Source organism: Uloborus diversus, chromosome 3, assembly GCF_026930045.1.
Source record: "Uloborus diversus isolate 005 chromosome 3, Udiv.v.3.1, whole genome shotgun sequence".
Lineage (NCBI taxonomy): Eukaryota > Metazoa > Arthropoda > Arachnida > Araneae > Uloboridae > Uloborus > Uloborus diversus.
In genome coordinates this window covers 112597863-112622919 of record NC_072733.1, presented here as the reverse complement: position 1 = coordinate 112622919, position 25057 = coordinate 112597863, and the positions used below count along the sequence as shown (strand labels likewise).

At 32.9% G+C, this 25057-nt stretch overlaps 1 protein-coding gene across 2 annotated transcripts in view; it reads left to right on the top strand.

The window, feature by feature from the left end:
• Positions 1 to 25057, top strand: part of LOC129218066 (uncharacterized) — a 186552-nt gene that overhangs the window by 75872 nt on the left and 85623 nt on the right. For both annotated transcript variants that reach the window (XM_054852255.1, XM_054852254.1), the window contains one exon: positions 14340 to 14467. In XM_054852255.1, the coding sequence (XP_054708230.1) occupies positions 14340 to 14467 (128 nt within the window). The remainder of the gene's footprint in view (positions 1 to 14339; positions 14468 to 25057) is intronic.

Below are 25057 nucleotides of genomic sequence, written 5' to 3'. Positions count from 1 at the left end.
GGAGGATGCTGGACGTTATCACTCATATCGGTTCTACCACCAAATTCAAAGTTGGTTGGGCAACATAATTGAGCCAGAGAAATGGGGTTGGGGACGCAGAAAGCAAGGTCTAATGCATGTTGACACGAAAAGAGATTCAGTTACTCAGAATCTTTTGAAGATTGTGCCTTGTACCTGCAAGAAAAATTGTACTGGAGCCTGTTCTTGTCACAAGGCAGGTTTAAAATGCTCCAGCACGTGTAAACACTACAGTGGCACAAATTGTGAAAATGTTGCAGAAATTTCATCTTTGGATGAGACTGCTGAAGAAGATTTGTTCCAGGAGCTTTTGGAATTACTGCAACAAGGAGATGAACAATTAAAGGACCACAGTTTCTTTCTACCCCCAACAGATTCTGAATCGGGAGAACCTGGACCTTCAAAACGGCTTCAAGGAAGATACACAGCGTATTCTGTTGTCCTTTCTCTATTTGCTTTAAGGTCGAATGAATCTCTCTGTAATTCAGATCTGTATTATTCTGTCTGTAATTAATCTGTATTAAGCTTCTACAGTTTGATTTTCATTTTGAAAGGTAATTCTTTTGGGTTTTTCATGCCTCAAAAAGTCAGTTTCTGCAGAATTTTTTCAAAGTGTTCATTACGTATTACTATTGTACCTTTATTTACGCATTATTATGTCTATTGTTTGCTTATTATCACCCTAATATTTATTCATTCACATTTATATTCGAATATTGCATTTTCGCTTGTAATAGATGGTACGAATTATGTGCTTTAAATGAATGAGAAGATTATGTAATTCAATTACAAACTGCAGTATAAATCATATGTTATTGGAGTCTGCCTGAAGACTACCTCTGTCAGACTAGAAATATTAGTTCGTGAGCGGTGGGGGAGGGTATATTATTATTGTATCTGAGCATAGGATGCATGACTGTGTTGATTGTTTGCTTATTAGCTGCCTAATATTAATTCCTTCACATTAATATTTAAAAACTGCATCTCTGTTTGCAATAATTAGACTAGAATGTACGAATTATATCGCTCAAATGAATGTATATATTGTGTAATCCAGTTACAAATAGCAATATATCATCTATTATTGGAGTCGGATGAAGACACCTCTGTCAGATCAGAAAAGTTAGTTCGTGAGCAGTAGGGAAGGGTTTATTATTATTATTATTATTGCATCGTCGTATGTGCTTTAAATGAATGTGTATATATGTATTTCAGTTTCATAATACATCGTTTGTTTTTGGAGTCTAGTGGGAACTAATCTGTCAGCCAGAATTGCTACTCTGTGTCCAGCGGGGGGGGGGGGGGGGGGAGCAAAAAACTCAAACTACTCTAACTGTCAAACTCTCTGAAACTAAATTTTCTATTCAAGTTCTAATAGTTATGACACCTTGCTTTCGGTATGAAAGCTTTTTTTTTTTCGGAGTGGAGGAAAACTGCCTATTTTCAAAGAGCTATAGCAAGCTTGTTATTTGTGATACAAAAAAGTTGTAAGTGCAAAAGTTGTAGGAAATTTTATGTTCTTTAAACTTTACATTTAAAACTTTTTTCTAAGTTGAACCATTTCGGAGATATTTTGCAAAAAACAAAAAAAATCATAAATTTTTGTGGTTTTTCGGCCCCCAAAAGTTCTCCCGGGGTCTTTCGTGTTGGATAACTTGGTTTTTCCACGTCGGCACCAATATGTACAAATTAAAAAAATAAAATCTTTGACCCCATTTTTTGCAAGGTAAAATGTATCTATTGACTGGACTATATATAGCAAAACAGGAGACAAAGAGGTCAAGTCACGTGAATGGTGGAAATGTTTTGCATGAAACTAGGGAAAGAAACCTGATTTTTTCTAATGCTTTGCTTTAAAATCTATCCTCCATATATTTCATATGGAAACATTATTTTATGCTAAGTTAAAATTAGAAATCAAGTGTGTCCATCCTCCAAGAGCGATGGTGCACCTCCTCTCAAAGCTACAGCACCCCCCCCCCCTGCCAAATAAAATAAATCTTCACCCCCCCCCCTTTTATTTCAAGAGAAGTATTTTTATGCAAATCTAAAATGTATTAAATCAGGACTTTCCACCCCATAAGAACAGTAGCTCACCTCCCAAAACGAAATTATATACTAAAATATTATCCTCCCCCCCCCAACCCCCTCTGATTGTGCACATTCGATTAAATGGCCAGAAAAATTACGCTGAACTGTTTTTTGCTTTCAAATGATTTCTCCTAAGCTTGTAACAAAAAGTCTTCGTTATCAAGATGTTTTTTGGAATCTAGATCCTCAGCAAAATCGTTATTGTTGCAGCTATAAACACAGTTTGTGCATATATTTGAGCACTTCAGTCCACTTTCAGACTTTTCAAACGTTCACTATATCCAGTGAATCCCTCAGAGCAAGCACAAGATTTGAGACGCAGAAAGTCTTCTAGAGCAGAAAGCTTGGCTGTTGTAATAGGACTTATATTTCTGTGGTGCTTTCTTTGCACCCATCAAAAATGATACTAGCTTTCCCATACTTACAAGTGACCTATACACTGCATTGCTGGCATATTTCCTTGAAGCTTACAGATCATTACCAAAAATATGATCAAGCAGGTATCTTCCGTCTCACATATGAGGCAGTGAGAAGCAAAGGGATGTAAGAGGCAAAATTAAAAATTTGGAGGTAACCATTACAAATGGTTGGTGAACCTCTCCTCTATCTTGGGGCAAGAGATGGTACTAGTAGACTTGGTAGTTTCTTCTATACAGCATGATTTAGAAAAGAAAATCAATGAAAGCCTACCTAGGATCTTATCTTTAAACGCGTTTTATTCAAAACTTGAAAATGTCCACTTACATCCCTTTGCTTCTCACTGACTCATATATGACACCAGCTGTTCGTTCTGTAATGGTGGATGAACCTTTTGCTTCAGATAATAGTACTTTAATGATACAGGATTTCTTTCCTTCTGAAACCAGATTCATCGAATACTGATGGAGGATCATCGCATAACTCGTAACCAGAAGTTTTTAGCAATTTCTTATTCCATCTTTACTGTCCATACCATTCGGTGTAAAAGATGGTTTGGGCTCACACATCTTTACAGATAGGAACTACTCTCCTAACTGAAGCTAAAGACATAACTGCTTACCTCCTTTACAAAGAAATGCCACAAAATTGTTTGACTTCAATATCCTTTGATGTTACTACCCGAACTTTAAAGGTCTCATCGCAGCTCTCTTTATCAACGAGCAATACCACTACCAACTTGAGAGGGAAGAAACTTCTGGGAGCTTTAGAAATGGATTGTGATTTCCAAACTGGGAGACAAAAAGGTGTAAATATTTAGCATTCTATTGTTGTATTGCTCATTGCTCTTACCAAGACTTGTTCTATCGCTGAATCACTACAGGTTCTAGACCACCTGAATTTGTCACTGCGTTAGATCGTTGGATAGCTGATGTTTGATGTGATCAAATTTTTTTTATCGCATAATGTACTCAAAAGTTTCAGATAGTGTTGCAAGTATATGTCCGCATATTTAACATAATTCACATAACCAGCTGCGTAAAAGAGAGGTAGCTTGTTCAAAAAGGAGAACCCCCACCGACTTAGAGGGTGCAGCATTGCCCGTCTCACTATTGGCAATTTCGGTTTGTCCCCCTTTACGGTGATGGCAAAAGATTGTAGAAAAGTTGAAGTAAGTTAACCAAGAAGAAGTAGGGAAACTTTGGTCAATTTGGACTTTTTTTTATACTGCACAGGAATTTTGTTTTCAAGCGCTTTAAACAGTTTAATAACTCCAGTCACAAATAATTTGGTTACTGAGCTAGCTCCCTTAGATCTTTTAGAATTATCATTCTGACATTACCATATCATTGTGTGGCATTTTGTACTTCGGAAAAGTTTAAATTAGGGAACTTTTTTCGTGAACTTCACTGCAATAGTTGATTTTAGAATGTAAATTCAGGGTCCCCCCCCCAAAAAAAAAGCGATGGCGCACCCCTTAAGTGTGACGAAGTACCCATCCAGAATGAAAGCCCTCAAAAAAGAAAGAAATAAACCTTGAAAAAACTGCCTTAAAAATTCCAATGACGCAAAGCTGCTCCATGAACCCCCCATCCCCCCGCCAGTGCACCTCTGTTAATTAGAATTTTTTTTCTGTGAGAGTTTATTATTTTACTATTGTAGAGTGGTTTCTGCTAGGTTTGAGATTTTTTTAAAAAGTAATATAAATTATTTTTATTTAAATAGAGGATTATTTCGTCCCCCCCTTCCCCCCCAAACCCGACGCGCAAAGTGCAGGGACTTTTTACCCCTTCTTGCTGGAAGGGTAAGAAGTAATTTGCAACAGGTTTCACCTTTTTTGGATGTTTGGGTTTGGCCATTTTTTTGGCCTAATATTACTGTACTAGAAGTACGAAGAAATGTCAAAAAATGCAGCATTTTAAAATGAGTGCTTTTGTGTTCTGTTTTTTTTTTTTTTTTTTTTTTCAAATTTATTTTTAAGTGTACTTGTTTTAGAAACGAGTTTGAATATAAAAGATACCTCTGTGTTAAAAATGAGCTTATAATATATAAAGATATGATTTCGTGTTCTTCTGTCTGTATACTAAAGCCAAAATAGATATTATTCAGTGACAGTAGTACATGATGTAACAATGTGATAGCGTAACAAGGTGACATTTGCGCCCTTAAAATGAGCGAATTATATCTTAAATAAATGCGTTGTGTAAAGGGTGCGAATACAAAGGTAAATTGAATTAAGGACTATCCTCAGACTTTTTTTGCTCCATAAACCTAATTTTAAAGACAATAGATCACATTGTACCTAAGAAATATCGCTTTATTTTTTAAAATTATTTTGCAAAGCCTCAATAATAAGGGCTCATTAGAAAAAATATAAAGAAAAAATAGTTTTGTGGTTAGTATTATTCAAAGAAATTGCTTTAATAAGCTATTTGTCGAAATTCCCCTACAACATTAGTATTTTGTACAAAAATGTCATATTTATATTAATTTACTCTTAGTATCGTTTTTTCCTTTGTAAACTTTGTGATGTTGTTGTTTGTTCATAAGAATATCTCCAAATTTTTGCGAATCAATACTTCGGAAGTGAAAGCAATCTGGAAAGTTTAGCATATTTTCCTTATTTTTTTTTTTTTTCACATTTAGGAAAGGTTGTTCTTATTGTCATAGTATTTATTTTCTTTCTTTTACAAACGTTTTTACGTACGTTTCACTGCATTTATTTTAAGTTAAATTGATTGCGTGTATTTTAAATGATTTTCGTTTCGTCTTGCTATATTTGCAATGCGGATTTTAATTCAAAAATTTTGTTCTAGAGGATGCGGAATAATCATTTGTATTGTTTGCGTTGCGCATTTGAGCTAAATTTTTTTTTTCTACGGGAGATGGATGTTCGAGATTTTCCTTTTACTCCAGATACAATGTGTTTTTTAATTACCTTCTTTTTTTGCTAGAAGGCGAGAGAGCTGGTATATCATTTAAACGCTTTGGGGGGGGGGGGGCAAGAAAGGGCGTATCGCTAATCGATCGGAGTTCGCTTCGCTCGCTAATCGGCTGAGTTACTGTAGCGTGGTTACTTGGCGAGTTTGGAGAAAAAACTAGAGTTCTTTTTCATTATGTTATGTTTTAAAGCAACTGTTTGTGTAATTTAATGTCTTTTTCATTTATCGAAATATTTTAAATTGAAGAGAATTTTTTTTTAAAGTTTTCATAGAGTGCACGCATTTTAGCAAACGAAAATGATTATTTTGCATAGTGGAGGGGGAAGGATTATCATTTAATCAAGTAACTTCCTCTAATTCATTGCACGGGCATCGTCATGCAGGTATAGCTCGTAATTAATAAAAGTACTCGCATAATTTTCGAAATGGCTTATCGCACCCACACAACGGTGGGCCTGTGATTACTGACTAGTCGCACCGGACTCGGCACAAAACATGCTAAATTTCTCCTCTTCGCTACCTCGTGTTTAAATTGTCAATTCTATACACCTAAAAGCAGGAAAAAAAATGTAGCTTCTCTAATCTCAATTTTTCAACTTCCAACAAAGTATATTTCATTGGAAAAAATCAGACATGGGTATTTAATTAATTTCAAAATAGAAACAAGTCTATTATTAGTGTAGTAAGTCACTGTCAAAACTTGTGTTGCCGACAATTAAGTTGCTGTATTTGGATTCTTATTAACTACTTTAAAGCTAATTTTTTAGTCATGATTGATTTTGACTCGGAGATTTTCTCTGGAAGATGTTGTTTTGTAGAAATTTTTTTCTTGAGAAATAGAAATTAACGATCATCCATAAGCCGTTATTGGGTTTGGGTGGTAGAGGGATTTCAAATAGAACCGATTTTAAGTAGAATTCTGGGGAGGGGAGCACACAGTAAATTCCTTACTTGTTCTAAGGTTGGTTTCGGAATGAAAATTATATTTAAAATTCGTGTCACACAAGCACTGAAAGGTTGAGAAACACGGCGTTAGGATGAACCTCAATCGGGACCGGTCAAGTATTCTGTAAGCAGAAAGGGGAGACCATTGGCTGCTTAATACGGCTATTTTCTGTGACAAGAGGTGAATGGTCACAAAAATTCTGAGGTAAGCATTACATAACGAAGCAGTTACAGTGCAGCAACAAAAAACGCGGGGGAGAGCATCCTGTGACGTACAAAATGTCATAAAATTGTATGTAAGCAAAAGGGGAAGGGGTTATAGCGTATGCTTATTTTTTTTTTCACAAGGTAGGGACGGGGGGAGGAACAAAATGACCAAAAAATGCTTACATAATACTTGAATCACCCCTAATTAGCTACTACATATAATTTCAACTAAAAGCATTCACATATAGAACAGAGGTGTCCACCCCCTTAAAGTAAGGACACCCCCTAAATATCACAAAGACCACCCCTCTAGTCCTAATTTTCTGGCACTTCTTTTCAAATTATGCCGTAACACATTAATGTATGACAGAGCTATCATTATCTCATCAATAGGGGAAATGGATATTTCGAACACCATTGTGCGCCATACATCCCCACAGACCATGACAATTACCTCATCCATGCTTTACCGTTTTCAGTAAGTTTTGCGGTTCTAAAGCAGCACCTTTTTTCTCCAAACAGTGAGTATGTGCTTTGGTTTGAAAATTTCAAGCTTACTTTCGTCGGAAAAAATAACTTTTCCAGAAGTCCATTGTTTTACTTTCATATTTTTTAAAACTCTATTCGTTTAATTCTGTTGATTTCTAAAATATATGGCCTCTTCCTTTTATACCAGCACTATGCAAAACATTTCTTACTGTCTGAGCTGTTACAATCTTTCCTGATATTGATTCAATATTATCGGCTAACATCTTTGCACTTCCTGTTGGATTTTTTAAAGCATCTTTGACCACTTGACGCCTTTCTCTTACAGTCAACTTGGTTGGTCTCCCTGATCTGTGTCTTTGTTAACAACATATCGGTCTCTTTTTTTTCTTTTTAAGAATGTGATGAATTGCACACAAAGACACATTCAACATGCTTATTTCACGGAATGTTTTCCTACTTTTATACAGAAACTATCTGTTCTCTTTTTGGCAGTTGGAACTTTTTATTTTCGGTGCCATGCCAAGAAAATTTCACAACCGATTTTGAACTATATGTCAGCAAAGGAAACGAGCTGTTTTTACGTTCCCTTGACATGTGTGAGAGAAACCTTGAAAGTCAAATGACGTCACGTTATAATTTGCTAATTTCGTTTTTTTGTTCTAATACTTTTTTGCGGTGTGAATCGTGTTTTGATTTTAAAAATACTGTATTTATTTCGATCTCTTTTTATGCTTACGTATTGCATTATTTAAATAAATACTAACTGATATTAATTAATGTTTAGATTTATTCAATTTTATTACTTTAAACTACAAATTTCACCTTGTTCTAATACTTTTTTTGCCAACTGTACCTGCAAACTCTTTCTGATTTCTCGGAAGCCTTACAGAATTTATTTTTTTTCCGATTACGAGCAAAGTATTAGTTTCTTCTTTTTTCTTTTTTTTTTTTCGTGTTTTATAGAAAAAAAAAATTATTTCGCCAAATTTGGCTCTAACAAAGTCTTCAACCACCACCTTTTGAATGAAAGCGTAATCACTGGTTTCGCCACCTGACCGAAAGAGGCCGACAAAGAGGAAATTTCCCGATGAGAAACACTTGAATTTATGGCTCTTAAAATGATCATGCTGTTATTTTGAGGAAATTAGTTAACCAAAAGATTAACACATATCAAATGAGAAATCAAAATTTATTTTCTAAGTTACCGCTCCCCGCCCCCTCTCCCAGAAAGAAACACTTTTCGGCGAACAATTATGGTATCAACAAATGATGTAAATAGATCTCAAGAAAGAAAAATAAGAGGCGTAGATATTAACAACTATCAAGTTTTTTCCTACTTTTCTAAAGAACATACAATTTTTATTTCTTAAATATTATCGGTTACATTCGTTAACTTTTTTTTTCCTAGTATATGATCATTTAAATTTATTCTTATGATTAACATAACTTCAGTCCAAACAACATGTTAAAATTATCTTTAGCATAACATGTTCTGAGAATATTCTATTTTTTGGTTAGTATTTATTTAAATTGAGCAAACGTATAAGAAAAAACTTAAAAAATAACAAGATTACAGTAGCCAAAATTTTCAATAGATTGTATCATATCCACATGATTTTAAATGCGTCTTATTAGATTGAAAAAATCTTAATTATCAATTTTAAAACGAAGTAAACATAAATGAAAAATTGGAATTTTAATTATCATCGACTCGTATTTAAAAAGAAACAATCTGCTTTAAATTTTCCCATCGGCTATTGTATAAGCGTCACGTACAGGAACTTAGTAACGCAATGGCTATCACAATCAAGTATTCTAAAAAAAATTTATAATTGAATATGAAACATGTTCTGCATAAAAATGAAAATATACATGGGGATTATATAAACCATGCGTCAATATTTACAACACAAAGTAATCAAATTATTATGCAAAAAAGAAAGCAATATTGGAAAAAATTTAGTTGTGAGTGAAATATTTTCTATTTGCGTACTTTCTCTTGGCGACATCCTTTTCATCTTTCCCAATCAATTAAAATAAAATTTTAGCTTTATTCTTACAAATTGTTCGTGAAATTAGTGTACCATTCACACTAATGCATTCCATCATCATTATTGAAATGACAACAAAAAATTAATGATCAGAATTTCTTTTTAAGCAGAATGTAAAAACCATCCAAATTGTAGAAGTAATTCGAGATTGGCGCACGCATTGGCAAGTGTTGAGAGCGCTAAATAGCCAAATAAGGATTTTCCCTCGGCCTTTTTTTGGTATGTAATGGGTCATTTTAGGTTACCAGTCCTGATCTTGTTTTACAAGGGGTTCTATTTCAACACATGACTTCTGTCAAAAAGTTCTTATTGTACATAATTGAGGTGATGTGTGACGAAGTTCACTACAAGTGATGGTCTGAAGAATTTTTTTGCGAGTCGTAACCAGCAAGATGGATTTTTCTTGCTTGTGATAGTAATTTTTGACTTGACAACTTAAGGAATTGCTCAAAGACAGTAAGTTATTTCTTTTATTCCATTAACTGTTTGTAAAATACAGTTGTAATGCGAAAAGCGTGTGTGGTGTAGGATCTCAATGATAGGCTACGGAACTGAAAAACACTCGAAACGAAAACGACACAATGGGGTAAGATGACGAGACGAGGGAACTGCTCGTTTGTCATCTTATCCGACACTTTTTTGAGTACATTTTCTACTTAAGAAAAACTCCAGACATCAAAATTTATACATTACCTTCATAGCCTATCAATTCTTCGAGTGTTCTCTCACAACCATCTGCTTCCTTGACAGTGCCTCCACAGCTTCCAACATGCTCAGCTCTTTTTCAAATTCAGATGGCCTAAAAAGTAGGGATTGAAATACCGGACCAAAAATGCAATACCGGTATTCGGTACTTTTTTAACGGAATACCGGTATTAGAAATTTCTCAAAAAACATTCAAAAGCATAATGTTTTGTTGCCGTATTTTATTATTTTGTGCAAAAATTGCAATATTTACTTATTGTGAACAAATATAAAATGAAAGAACAAATATAATAATAAAAAATAAAAATAGCAATATACATAATGCATCGATTTGTCACAAAGCCTGGAACTCATTTTAGGGGAAAAAAGAAATCCTGCAGTTGAAAGTATTCATTCTGAATTCACGCAGGTCGATAGTACTGTTAATAATGTGCGATACATCTCCTGTAGTTGCCTGGAAGTCTTTCATCTTCAAATAATTCGGTCTTGAACTTGTTGGTTTTGAAGAAATCATTTTTCTGAGTGTGGATGTTTCTTTTGTATTGTGGGTAGTTTTTTTTATTATTTATAGCTGTACAATTGCTATTATATATATACGTACATGCATACATATATATTCGAGCGACTATTCTTTTCCAGTATTAACATCTTCAACGATTCCTTTTGGTCAGAATACGTTTGTGTTTGCTTTTTATTAACCCTTTGGTTTGAAATTTACGATTGAATTTGATATTGATAGTTTCTTCCTTGTTTTTTTTCGCTTCGAAATTCCTCACAATTATGTAAATGTCTAAAAATATGTTCGAACTTATTATACCTTCCCTCTTTACAAATGTTCATGGTATAATAAATATTATCTCGCTATGAAAAAAAAAATCGAGACAGAACATCACGCTAATACTGGTGACAACAAATTAATGTTAGTTACACTGACATGAAAACGTTTTTCTCAAAATTCAGTACAGTTGAGACAAATCTTTAAAAAGTATCATAAAGAAGGGCTACAATTGACCGTTGGAATAAATTGTTCATAGTAGAAACACATTCGGAATTATACTTAAAATTAGTTTTCACTAGAGGGCGTTAAGAAAATAAAAACGTGGTTCACATAAACTCACGAAAGTGTGATTCATCACACTACGAAAATATCATTTTGTAATCTTTCCGCTAATTAATTGATCTATACTAATATTATAAAGAGAGAGAGCGGATTTTTGTATGTTTACAAGTTCGAGATAATTTTCGGAACCATTGCAACTATTTGCAAAATTCTTTCACTATATGAAAGGAGCATTCTTACTGAATGCTGCTACATAGGTTATATAAATTATGCATGTCATGTACTATGTATTTATACTAGTTTTTAAAGCCAATAGTTTGTCTTCGCTACCAGTTTGTTTCGTGATGTTTTATTCTTATATGCGTAAAAACACACTGATTATCTGCTTAAGCAATGATAGAATAATTAAAGGTTCTCTTCAAATTCAGTGCTGGGTGATGGAGAATACGTGAAAGAAAAAAAATCACGATGTCGAGCTAATGCTGAGGGATGTCAGCATATGAACCGTCAAAAGCTTTACATATCATTTAGAGCCACCGAATGTTAATACTTCAAAATAATATTTAAACGAATTAAAAGTGAGATTCGTTTCGAGGAAATTAGTTTTTAAATCCAAGTAGTGCAGATAGGCGATAGCAATCCGTGTTTCTAAAAGTTGAAATTTTGCATGCATTTCGGGCTGTCCTCTAAAGTTTTTTATTCATACTAAAATCGAAATGAGAAACATCTGCTAACGAATTCACTAAAGTACATTTACTTTATGGGTTTGATATAACACGAATGTTATCTTTAAAAAAGATGGAATTTCATTTTTGTTTAATACATTCTGTTAATGTTTGATAACTCTAATAAATTTTTACTTTGTTTTTATGAAACTTGGTTTCGATATAATACGGTACATATCACTTGACTTACCTTATTTCTAAGTCTCGTATAACACGGTTTCGATACAACACGATACGTAATGACATGATTTTTACTATTCACATGATTAATTAGCATGAAAAATAAGTTAAAGTTATTTTTAAAAAAAGTCTCGTACAAAACGGCTTCGATATTACACGGAATGAATTAACCGTGTTATACGAGGGACGCCTGTACAAATAAGCTGCAACGACCGATGTCTTTAAATAACCGAAGTCATCGCTCAAATTCTGCCGCATCTATGCAGTAGTAGCAATGAAAATTGGACCACACGGATTAGTGCCACCGTGAAAATTCTCGGTAGACATTTTGCGAGGTTATATGCCGTACAAAATAGCATGCATAGTTCTTTTAAATAAAAAAGAAATAAGAAATTCGTTAATGCCTCTCGCATAGCTTGTTTTATTCCATTTCTATATCTACCCACTCTTATTGAAAGACGCTTCACTTTACCGCACCTATGAAAGTAAAATACAGGGTGATCAAAAAGTCAGGACCAGTTTTAAAAATGAAAACTTCGAAAACGAATGAATAAAGATGTGGTTTGCACTGAACGAGTCGAAAGGAAGCTGGGTTTTGTGTGGCAACGAAACAAAACTAGTTCTTTTTTCGACCAACAGACGGCGTTATGCTTTTTATTTCTCCATAACTCTTATAATACAGTTTAACTTAACGGGCTTTCTCAACTATGGACAGCATTTCGATGCATATTAGCTTCGACTACCATGACTTGCTGCCGTTGCTCCTTTTTTTATCGTTTGTTGCTATGGTTGTTATGCATGGTCCTAGATCAGAAATCCAGTAGCGCCATCTGTTGCTCACCTACAGAAATATTTCTGGTTCGTTGCCTGACAAAACCAGACTTCTTTTCCATCCGTTTGATGCAAACCGCGTCTTTTTATCTTAACTAGTTTTCGAATTATTCACTTTTAAAGTTGGTACTGACTTTTGGATCACCCGCGGTGTCTCAATACTAATAATATAAAGCAGTAGAGTTTTTGTTTGAACGCGCTAATCTCAGGAACGAGTTCGAATTGAAAAATTCTTTTTGTGTTGAATTGTCCATTCATTGAGGAAGGCCATGGTGACGTAGAAAATGCATATTTAAAATGCATATAAGGCTACATAACATCACGCTATGACTAATAGGAGTGGAACAGCAATAAAAAAATGTTATGAAAACGGGAAAATTTATAATATAAAATGCTTGGAATGCAAAATGTGCGTAGCTACGGTGGCTAGGCCTGAAATGCGGGCTTCACTATCCAATAGGCGTAGGATCGCGTTAGCCATGAGGCAAAGCTCGAGGGAACTTTTCAGAGAAAATCCTAAATGATGCTAAAAATGATTTGTAATATATATATATATATATATATATAATCTCTATATTGTCTTATTTTTCTTATTAATTATTAACTAATGATATAAAGCTGAAGAGTTTGTTTGAACGCACTAATCTCAGAAACTACTGGTTCGAATTGAAAAAAATATTGTGTTGAATAGTCCATTCATTGAAGAAGGCTATAGGCTATATAACATCACGCTATGTCTAATAGAAGTGCAGCAACAATAGAAACTGTATAAATGCGGGAAAATTTAAATCTATACAAATATTATAAAGCTGAAGAGATTGTTTGTTTGAACGCGCTAATCTCAGGAACTACTAGTTCGAATTGAACAATTCTTTTTGTATTGAATTGTCCATTTATTGAGGAAGGCTATAGGCTATTTTTTAAATCAGATTTACCGAATTGTTTGTAATTGCAAATTAAATGTTTAATTGTTTAGTTCTATGAATACCTAATAGATGGCGGAGTAAGTTGACTGTTCGAGAGGACGTTGGCCGACAGTGTCGATACTTGAGAGGAATCATGCCCATGCTACGCTGTTGTGATCAGCAAACAGTTTTTTGAATGCTTTTTTTTTCGATTTTCAGATACATAATTTGATTTTTAGGATTTTCTATCTGGTTTTGCTTTCCTTATTTCTTAAACGCTTGTTTTTGTTCTTATAGTTGAAGACAGTTACTTATCTAAGTAAATAATTTGATTTGTCGGATTATTCAATTGTGATTGTTCTTTGTAACGTTTTTTATTATAGCATTGTTTATGTGGCGAAACACTTTAAATTGCAGGGGGAAAAACCGCTTCACTCACTAAAGGGCAGAGTTACGGTAGCGTGGTTGCTTGGCGCGTTAAGCGATGAACTGTGTAGTTGAAGGATTATTTTGAGTTTTAAAGCTACCGTTAATATTTTTGTGTTTTGCTGAATAGTTTTGAATTCCGAAAAGGTTTTGATAAGTCTTTTGAAAAGGTGTGTACGCATTTTAATTGAAGAAAAATTTATTTCACATCAGAAAGGGGGCGGGGGCATGGAGGTTTTTTTTTTTTGTCCAACGGATTTCCTTTAACTTCTTAGCAAGGGCATTGCCATGCGGGTACTGTTAGTGTACAATATAATATCGTGCTTGATTTTTTTTTTTTTTTTCAGGTTCAGAAGAAATAAGAAAGGATCCTCGCAAATTGCTCTACTTGAAAGAAATGTATGCTCGTTTACGGGAATATATTGGTGCCATAAATATGCCGGAGCAAGAAGTCGTCTGGCAAATAATTGAGAAAGTATTGTTCACTTAATGTTTAGCTCTAAGTAAAATTTCCAATTTTTTTTACCCTAATGTAAATCATAGTGCATGTAATTTCAATCAGAAGTAGTGGCGCACACAGGAATTTTTCAAAATAAAAAGAGGGGGGGGGATCCAGGATCGAAGGGAAGGCCCACCATTTTCATATCATACTCTAACAAGCATCCAAACATATTCTTTTGATACGAAAGAATTTTTTTATTCCGAAATCATCGACTGCCGGTAATAAAAAAGATTTAAAAAGATTATTAAATATAATCGCTTAGCATTAAAAAATAAATGAATTTATTAATAACAAATACATAATTAAAATACCAGAAAGCACAAGTATGAATGTACCCTTTCTCATAATTAAAAATAAAATCTGCGAAGCAAAATCATCATTATAGAACAATATATGTTCACACACAGTTTGATTTTGCGGGGGAAGAAAGGTAAAATTTTATTTTTTCATTTATTAAATCTAAAAGTGTTGTTACCTCTGCTTGAAATTCTTTTACGTTTTACATGCACGTTGGTATAGTCAATCAAAAAAAATCACTCTAGAGCGATGGAATGGGTCCGGACCCCCTGGACCTTCCCATTGTGTGCGCCATTAATCACGATTAATATTAATGGTTTTTATCGGAATATTAAAAAAAATTATTCATATCAATTTCAAGAAGTAAACCAAAAGTATTTCTGAAATTTCGAATGATTTGTTTTTCGTTCAAGAGTAACGGCCAATCATTGAAAATAAGGGTCATTTTACGTCAAACCAACGAGCCTCTCAACCTTACCATCATCGATTTCCATAAATTTTACAGGTTTGAGTCTATCCATATATTGATAGGGAAAAAAATTAATTATTCTGACCGTTGGTTTCTTATGTCAAAGTACTCATTAAATTGCCAAGATTGAAGTTTTGGTACTGATTCAAGTGAATTGAAATTTGAAGTAGGTTTTTTATAATGATACACTTAGCAAGGTTATGCGAAATTAATATTCCGAGGTCATGAAAAACATTCGACCTTGAATATTTTCAAAAGTATATTTATAAATCACCTAAAACAATTTTATCGTTTGCTAGTTGAATGAAGTGTAGATGTGGTAAAAATTTTAGAATGAGATTGCAATGGGCAGATCCCGATCATTCTGATATTGGACATGGGCACATTTCTATTTCAGGGTCACTCTAGGGCCCGATTAAGATATTTGAAGACACTGGCACGAAATTCATTTTGTGTCCCCCCACCCCCCTCTTTTACTGCTTATTCTATTTAATAAAGCAACAAAATTTTCCGATACATGCGTATTAACACAGCCATGATTAATTTAGTGGTACCTCATATCACAATACAGTATATACATTTAAAAAGTTGAAGAGATATAGCATATTGTAATTGTATAATATGTGGTTAAACCTTGCCCGTTGCAGTAAACTGTAAATATCAAAATTATTTATGATATAACTTTTAATTTAAATACAGACTAAACTTGGAATGGTTTTGGGATTTGCAAAAGAGACCAAATTTTTAAGGGGAATTTTTATTCCCAAATAAGATTTTTTTTCCTTATTTTGGCATTTGCAAAAATATCGATGTCATTGTACTCCAGATTTTGAGTGAAATCATCCTTTATTTTTATGATAAACTAAGGGGATTTCGGGGCCCCCTGACATCTAAGAGGAAGGGCTTCTGATCCGCGTACCATTGCAGTAATTAGGCTCTGGCATTGGATCTTATTGAAAAATAATTATGAAAATTTTCGGAACCGACGAATATTGCAATTTCTCCCATTTGCCAAGTGTTATGCGACTGATAACACTAGGCAAAAAAATAAAAACTTTTTGTCTGCATCCTGGTTTTAATTAGGCAATTCTGATTAATTTTGGATCGAGAATAAAAATGATTAAATTCTTTTTATTAGCTTCTGTAAAGCCGTCGATAGGATTAATGGGGCCCTATGTAATTTTCTGGGTCCTATGCAATTTTCTTCAGATGTCCTCAACTTTTTATTTTAACCTTCAACATCCTCTGTCTAGGCTCTGTTTTCACATAAATATTAGAGGCGGGCAATCGAATAATATTAATCGGCTTTCACCGATAGTTTTGATGAGAAACATTTTGAATTCATTAGAAAAAAATTAAGAACACTTATTGAGTTAAACTATAAAGTAATACTTATCGTCGACTGTCTTTGACATAAAAAAAAATAATACCTCAATCCGTAACCATATTAAATAAATAACACAAATACTACACACAATTTAGACGATGATAAATTGACAAATATTTAACGTAAGATACGCTAGACGAGGAGGAGGAGAAGGGTGTCAGAAAGTGTTCCCAAAAGACCTTGAGCGAATAATCGCCTATTATGGAATTTTTCAAAAAACAATGTTGTTCTGAAAAAATGTACCAAAATAAAGAGATCATAACTGAAGTTGTAAGTTACTTTTTATAATTTTCATACGTACTTGTAATATACTTGTTTATATGCTAATTATTAAACTATTTTGTTGCTTATTTAACTTATTTCTAAAACTTTAGCAATAACACGAATTATAATTGAGGAGCAAACATTCAAACCATGTTTTCTCCTTCGGATACAGTTTTTTAGGAAACACAAAAAACTAATATATTAAAAAAAAACTTGTATTAGACCCCAATTATCATTTTTTTAGTTGTATTACTGAGTACTAGTAAGACTTGTAGGCGTACTTAAAATGAATTAGAAAAATGCATTTGAAATTTGGAGAAATCATGTTTTGACCGAACTCAAAGGAGGAAACGTGTTTTCAATGTGGATAAAACACTTTTTGAATGAAAAAGATAGTAACTTAAATTGCTACGATTACATTTTTTTAATGGAATAAAACTAATTAATGACATAATAAAACTGATTGTTATAAAATAAAGCTAGAAATTTATATGTGAAAAAAAAATTGTCCTGCATAATGATCATCCAAACAATCGCACACTACTTCCTCCGTTTCATCATTGCGTGCAGGTAAATTATAAATAATGTCTTTGTACCTTTTAAAATCAGGTTGATTTTGCCACTCTTCGCCATACATTAAGTTTAAAAGTTTGTCTACGTCTCTTTTCTTTTCAACTGATATTCCATGGTTAAGAGGAAGAGATTGTAAGACAACACTTTTCACAATGTGCATCTATTATTTCTTCCATCCCTAAATTAATAATAAAAATTTAGGTAAAAGCACACCGCTCTAAAATAAACAAACAAACCAACATAGCACCAAGCAAACAATAACATAACCTCTGAAACACTAGACACATTGGGAAATAGCTGGGTCACGTGATCAGTAAGAACAGCTCTGATTGGTTGAATGGAGGAATCACTGTTTGACTGGAAACTGGCTCTGGAGGAAACACTTTTTGAATGAAACCTGAATTTTATAAATAGGCTTATAATGGGAAAAAATATGTTTTGGTTGAAAACAATAGCATATTTTTGTACCATTTAATGTTGAGTTCAAAGAAAAATCACTTACTCGTTTTTTTTCATTTTTGGAGAAAACACTGTTTGAATGTTTGCTCTTCAATTATTTCCTTTAAAAAGTTTTTTTTATTACTATGTTTTAAGACACGTTGTAAATTTAAAAAGGTAAATTAAATTTCCCCGCTAAATCGAATAATATTTTTTTTAACCGATGATATTCGATTAAGCCGGGCTGACAGTATGTCCAAGGCTGTTGAACTTCAAATTCTTCACATTTGTTGCTATTGTAGTCACTTTCTTTTCATCTGCATTAGCTTGACTTGGAGTTACAATATCGTCAGAAATATACACTCAAGAGCCAAAACATTATGACCACCCCAAAATTTTTCAAAGAATTCGTCTGGATGACGTGGAGACTACATGAAGTGGGGTTGGTATATAACTGAGACTAGAGAAGATAAGGCTTCATTTGAGCACTTTCTTTTGCGAATTATGGGAAACGGTAACGATCTCGGCGAACTTGATAGAGGGCAGATTGTGATGGCCCGCAGATTCGAAACGAGTATCTCAGAAACTGCAAGACTGGTAGGTTGTTCATGATCTGTCGTTGTTAGTACTTATACGAAGTGGAAAAAGGACGGTGCAACCAACAGTAGGCGTAAAGGTGTTGGACGGCCACGCGTCCTCAAAGCAAAGATAAGGGACGTCGGAAACTAGTCCGCTTGGTAAAGCAAAATCGGAGGCAGATCAACTGACAGCTCAGTGCAATGCAGTTGCGATTGAAAGTGTTTCCAACACACAGTTCAGCGCGACACTGTTGGACTGCGCAGCAGACGTCCTACTCGTGTGCCTCTACTGACCAATCGTCATCACCATCTACGCCTACAGTGGGACCAAGAACACCGAGACTGGTCCTTGGATGACTGGAAGAGAGTTGTTCAGTCCGACGAATCACGATTTCTCGTTCATCACATGGGTGGTTGTCAGGGTTCGCCGTCTTACAGGCGAACAGTTACTCCCGTCTTGTACCGTTGATCTTAAACAGGGTGATGGTGGCGTTATTATGGTCTGGGGGGATTTTTCCTGGCAGGCTCTGAGACCCTTAGTTGTGGTAGAACATACCATGAAGCAGGGGCGGCTCGTCACCATGGGCTGGGTGGGCCAGGCCCACCCAGAAAAATTGTACACAACTAAATAGATCATGTCAAAATAACGTTTAGTATTTCGCTAAAAAAATTAAAAAAAAAATAGCATCGAATTGGGGACATGAAACACATTTTAAATCTCTAACACTCTGCATATCGCTTCTAAAATGTGAAACGTTTTCCATCTGTTAGCGTTTGCAAGTCTGAGAATGATACTTGGGGCTTCGACTGCTTTGCCCCTCGACTGACTTGCCACACCTCCGCTCCTAATCAATCACGACGATTCAACCAAAAAACAAAAACGGCAAGTCCGCGCCACCCCGATTCCTTTTGCATGAGAGTAGGTGAAAAAGGCCGGTTTCGCTGCAGCAGGCGGATCCCCGGATCAGATCCACCTGTGACCTCCGGGATGCGCCTCCTAACTCCGCCTCCCCACCGCCTCTGACCTTGGGTTGAGCCGCCTCCCCGGGGCAGCCGCGTTTTCGCGCTTTGTCATGAAAGATTAAGAGGGATTAGTTTCGGAATAAGTTTTTGGACTTTGTCGTTTTTACTTTTAGGGAATGGCAACACTTTGTAGAAGATTAGGAGGTTTTTTACTTTTTGGATGACAACACCAAAGTTTTTAGTTTTCGAGTGGCAACACTTGTTGCTATGTTTTTATTTTTCGATTTTTACTTTTATGAACGTTCGTGGCGCCATCTATTGAGAGGTTGATTTTTTTTTTCTGGACTTAGAATATTTCCATGAATTTAATTATTTTTATTTTACAGAGTGTTGGAGTTGGGGAATCGAACATCCAAACTCTGAGTTAGCAAAAACGTATGCTAACCACTATGCTAATTTTCCCATTACTCTTTCAGTCTTAATGTGAATCTGTACCATGATAACGAATATTACAATTAAATTAATTTTAGTCATGGCGCATCATTAACTAAATTTCAGCTTATAATTGAAACTATCATCATTGTTATTCTTATTTTCCATACGAACACAGTTTTTCACTTAAGTTAAGATTTATTTAAATGCAACCCATTCGAGATTTTTGATTTATTTCAATGCTTTGTGGACTTGAAATATATTTTAAACTTTGATTTTCTTTTTCATGCATTTCAAACTGTATCATTTTATTTTTTTTTTTTTTACAACATTGATTCTTTGCATGAATTTCAAAACTTGCAATCAATTTACTCTTAGCATTAATTAACACTTATCATTAACAAATTTTCACGGAATTTTTTAAAATCATCTTAAATATTTTTTTTTTACTTTTATACAACAAAATATTTTTTCTAACTTGTTAAATGTTTGAAGAAATAATTTTCTTAACTATTTTTTTTTCTTTGTCAAATTTACAAAATAATTTTTCTAACTTGTAAAAATTTCGAAGAAATAATTTTCTTAACTAATTTTTTTTTTTACTTTCATACAGCAAAATATTTTTTCTTACTTGTTAAATTTTCGAAGAAATAACTTAAATATTTTTTCATACATTTTGAACTTTAACGTTTTTTCCTGTCATTTAGCACTTTGATTTTTTTTTTTTTTACTATTTTAGCGTTTTTCAATTATTTTCAGTCTTTAACTATTTTCTTACTTTTTAGTCTTTAACTAATTTCAAGCATTTCAGACTTAGATTATTTTTTCGTGATTTCGATTTTTTTTAGTATATTTTAGAGTTTGATCATTTTCTCGTTGGTTTTTACTTTATTTTACTTTACCATACTTTACTATTTTACTTACCGCGTTTTACTATTTATCATTCATTTACCAAAGTGATGAAAAATGTTCCCGCTATTATATTCAAAACACATCACGTCCAATATGTGTTATTTTCGAAGACGAGAGTTTACAGCTTTTCCAAAATATTACTTTACAACCAACAGAACATTCATTAACAGAATTTTCATTACAATTTATAAATTTCAGTTTTATTTAATTATTTTTACCTACGGTAAAATAAAACACATCACATAAAAATGTTAAACATCAATGAAGAACCCAAGAAATGTTAAAATTATAAGTCGAGTATCAAAACTTCATGTCTACAATCCTATAAATTTTAAAAATAGACTCACCGAAAAATAACTTCTACTGAAATTAATTTCAAAACTTACAATCAATTTACTCTTAGCATTAATAAACACTTATCATTAAGAAATTTTCATGGTTTTCAAAAATCATCTTAAATAATTTTTTCATGTAAGCAAATTTCGCGCTCAAGTTACATTTTATCACTACATATGCTTTCAAGAGTTTTATTGAATTTATCACATTTTATTTAATTATTTTTTGATTAGTATTTAACTTAGACATTTTATCGCTTAGTATTTAACCTAATCATTTTCTCGCTTGTTTTTACTTTATCGTTTTTTTTTCGATATTTTTAAACTTAGAAATTTTTCACAATTAGTGACAGGAATCGAACCCTCAAATTTTTCGAAACATTATCAGGTCTACAATTTTCATCCAACTAATTTAATTTAAAAACTTACAATCAATTTACTCTTAGCATTAATAAACACTTATCATTAACAAATTTTCACGAATTTTAAAAAATCAACTTATTTAATTTTTTTCCAGTAAGCAAATTTCGCACTCAAGTTACATTTCATCACAACATATGCTTTTCAAGAGTTTTATTTAATTTATCACATTTTATTTAATCAACTCTAATAATTTTTTGATTAGTATTTAACTTTGTCATTTTATCGCATAGTATTTTACTTTATTATTTTTTTTTTCATACAAGCACTCTTGTTAGAATAAAACAAAATTTTCAACTTTCATGAATTAGAATCACTTTGACTATTTCATTTTCCCAATAATATTTTATTTTACTTTAACAACTAATTTCTTTAACAAAATCGATATCATTTATTTTAGTCTTTATCCTTTTCGAACGATACATTCAAATGGTCAGATATACGTTAAATTAAGAAACTTAATCTAAAATTTGACAAATTAAGTTATAACTAAATACTGAGTAAAATTAAGTACAAAAGACTAACCTTTTTGGGGTGAAATCCATCAAGTACCAGCTATCGCGAAGTTATTTAAAAACAATGAATGAAATTGTAATAAGTGGATTGTTAATTATTACTCAATCTCACAAATTACAACTACACGGATGTTTTATTTGAAATCGCTGCATACGGCTGGCTGCCCATCGTCGATTTGCAGAAGGCATGCCGTGATATCGGCAAATCAACGCGGCTGTTGAAAAAAAAGCTACCCTGATCCTACAGAACTTCGGATCGTCCACACACACCGATGCGAATTGAGGAAATGACTTTATCAATATTGCTATCTACCCCTTTACCGATAACAGATAACAAACCCCACGTGCGAGTATTATTCACCCCTAGCCTACATCTTTCAAGTGACGTCACTGTTTCTGAACAGTTAAAATTAGTTCACGTTTCTCAAACGTCACAGCAAATCTCAGTCATAGATCGTCAATAGCCTGATGCCAGGTTTTCCAAACAAAATTTTAGATTTTAATTCACAGTTTCGAATTAATTTCTTTTTCATTTCAAACTTATAAAAAAAATTTCCAACTTGTAAGAATATTTCTTTCAAAAACAGATTTTTGATTCAAAACAGTATTTTTTCAAACTTCTAATATTTTTCTACTTAGGAAATGAAATCAAATATTTTTTTTTCTTCAATCATATAAAATGTTTTTAAGAAATAATTTCTCAAACTTGTAATATTTTTCCACTAATTTAAAAAAAATCAATTTTTTTTTGTTCTCAATCATATAAAAATAAATTTTTAATCTTACAAAAATAAATTTTTCCGCAAAAATATTTTTTTCAAAAATAATAATAATAATAATAATAATAATAATAATTTTGTAACATTATTTTTTTTTTCTTTTCAATCTTTTTTTTTTTTTTTTTGCAAAACAATTTTTTTTTTCAAAAATTTTCAAACTTACAATATAAAATTTTTTCAACTGAATCTTCAAACGAAATGATTTAATTCAATTTTAAACTCAATATCACTTTACTCTTAGTATTAATAACCAATAGCACTTAACTATTTACTCTTTGCACTCTAAGTATTAATTAACACACACGCATTACAAATAATAATAATAATAATGTTTAAGATACTTACAAATCATCTACTCAAGCTTCCAAATATCCATCTAGCATGTTATTGTTCATTCGTGTGAGGGAACTTGTAATTAAACTTTACTCATCAACCGAAATTATAAGCGAAAATATCACATTTTTAGCACTTAATATAATCATACAATTAACAAATTGGTTTTAACTTTGAATTTATGAAAAATAAAAACTATTTCACACTTAGTAACATATCTATCGATATTATTTCATGACGAATCACAAATAGGTGAGATTCTTTTATTGGTCATGTAACCAACTAAGTTAAGAAAGAGCGTTCTTATCTCGTATGAGAATTTGAAGGTCTATATTAAATTTTTTCTCCAATATAAGTATATAGACACGTACGAGTTTGTGTATGTGAATATAACTGTGTATTGTTTTCAAACCATTGACATGTTTAAGCATTATGCTTCTAATTTTGACTTTCCACTTAGCATAAGTCGAAGTCCTTCGCGTGTATTAATCTATTGAAATATCACAAAAATTATATTTTCATTCAGTCTTAATTACAAAACCATACAACAAGATGAAGACAACACCGATAGTATAAAGATTACTTACAAGAAAGTGCATATAAAAAATATATGTAAGAGTGATTTCAAAGAATAATTTATCAACCATATTCAACAACTCAATAAAAACACAAGTCTCTTTTAAAATGATAAACACAATTTTTTCACACACACAGTAAAAGACAATTAAATAAATTTACATCTTTAAGTAAAACTCTTCAAAACTTTCAAGCATATTTTTAACATCGATTGCATCAAATAAATCAGGCACAAGACATTTTAAACATTGACTATCAACATTCAAAGTAACGAAGTCACGAGCCAAGTTTTCCCAATTAACATTATAAAGAGCCTGTTCGAAAAAAGTGTCGAACTTTCGACCCCTTGTTAATGATTCACATTCATGCACTCTCATGTAAAAAATAAATCCATTTTTTAGAATCCACACATTCTTTTTTAGAAAGGTAGTTTATGTTGCGTATGAGCTCATCAAATAGACACTTACGTAGAGAATCGGCCAATTTACTAACTTCTTGTGATGTATATGTGCTGATTTTATCACATCGACAATCACAGGGATATTTTTTCTCAATTTCCGAAAGGATGTACTCTTTTAGAGTATATGTCATAAGTTTGTCTTTGACACTACGTGAAATACAAGGGGACGCGTAACACAATTTGTCAATCTGGCTTTCCAAAAGTAGAACTCTATCAGGCATCAACTGGAACACTTCTCGTTTCAGTTTGAACAATCTTTGCACACTAACACAGATGTTACCATTCGCACTCTCGTTGAATACACATAAGTCCTTTTTTATAACAAAAGCGAAATCACGGTCTTCGATTAATTTTTGATTTATATTTTTACGTAGGCTTGAAATAAGTGATCTCCACACATCTGGTTCTAAGGAAATACCCTCCTTAGTTGGTCGAAGAATACCATCTTTCCCACACGTATATCTTCTAATATGCACGCGTGTACGTTTTCGAAAAATATTCACCTAAAGTGAAAATACAATCACCCTCAATCGTCACTGTGCATACAATCATATCGTCACTGTGCAGTAGGCTTAATTTTCGTTTTCGTGCTCGTTACATTCATCTGTTCATCTTCAGGTTTCAAAGTTTCAGAATGATTTTCACCAACGTTACTCATTTTTAACTCTCACAGGATTAGGAGTCGCAATACTAAAATAACTTCCTGTGAACTTAAAAAATAAATCAAACTAGGTTTTAACACTAGCGGGTGAAGAAAAATCCTAGGTACATAGAACAAAATTTCACGACGTCTTTCAAAGCTCGGAATCACTCTGAAAATGATTCTCCAAAC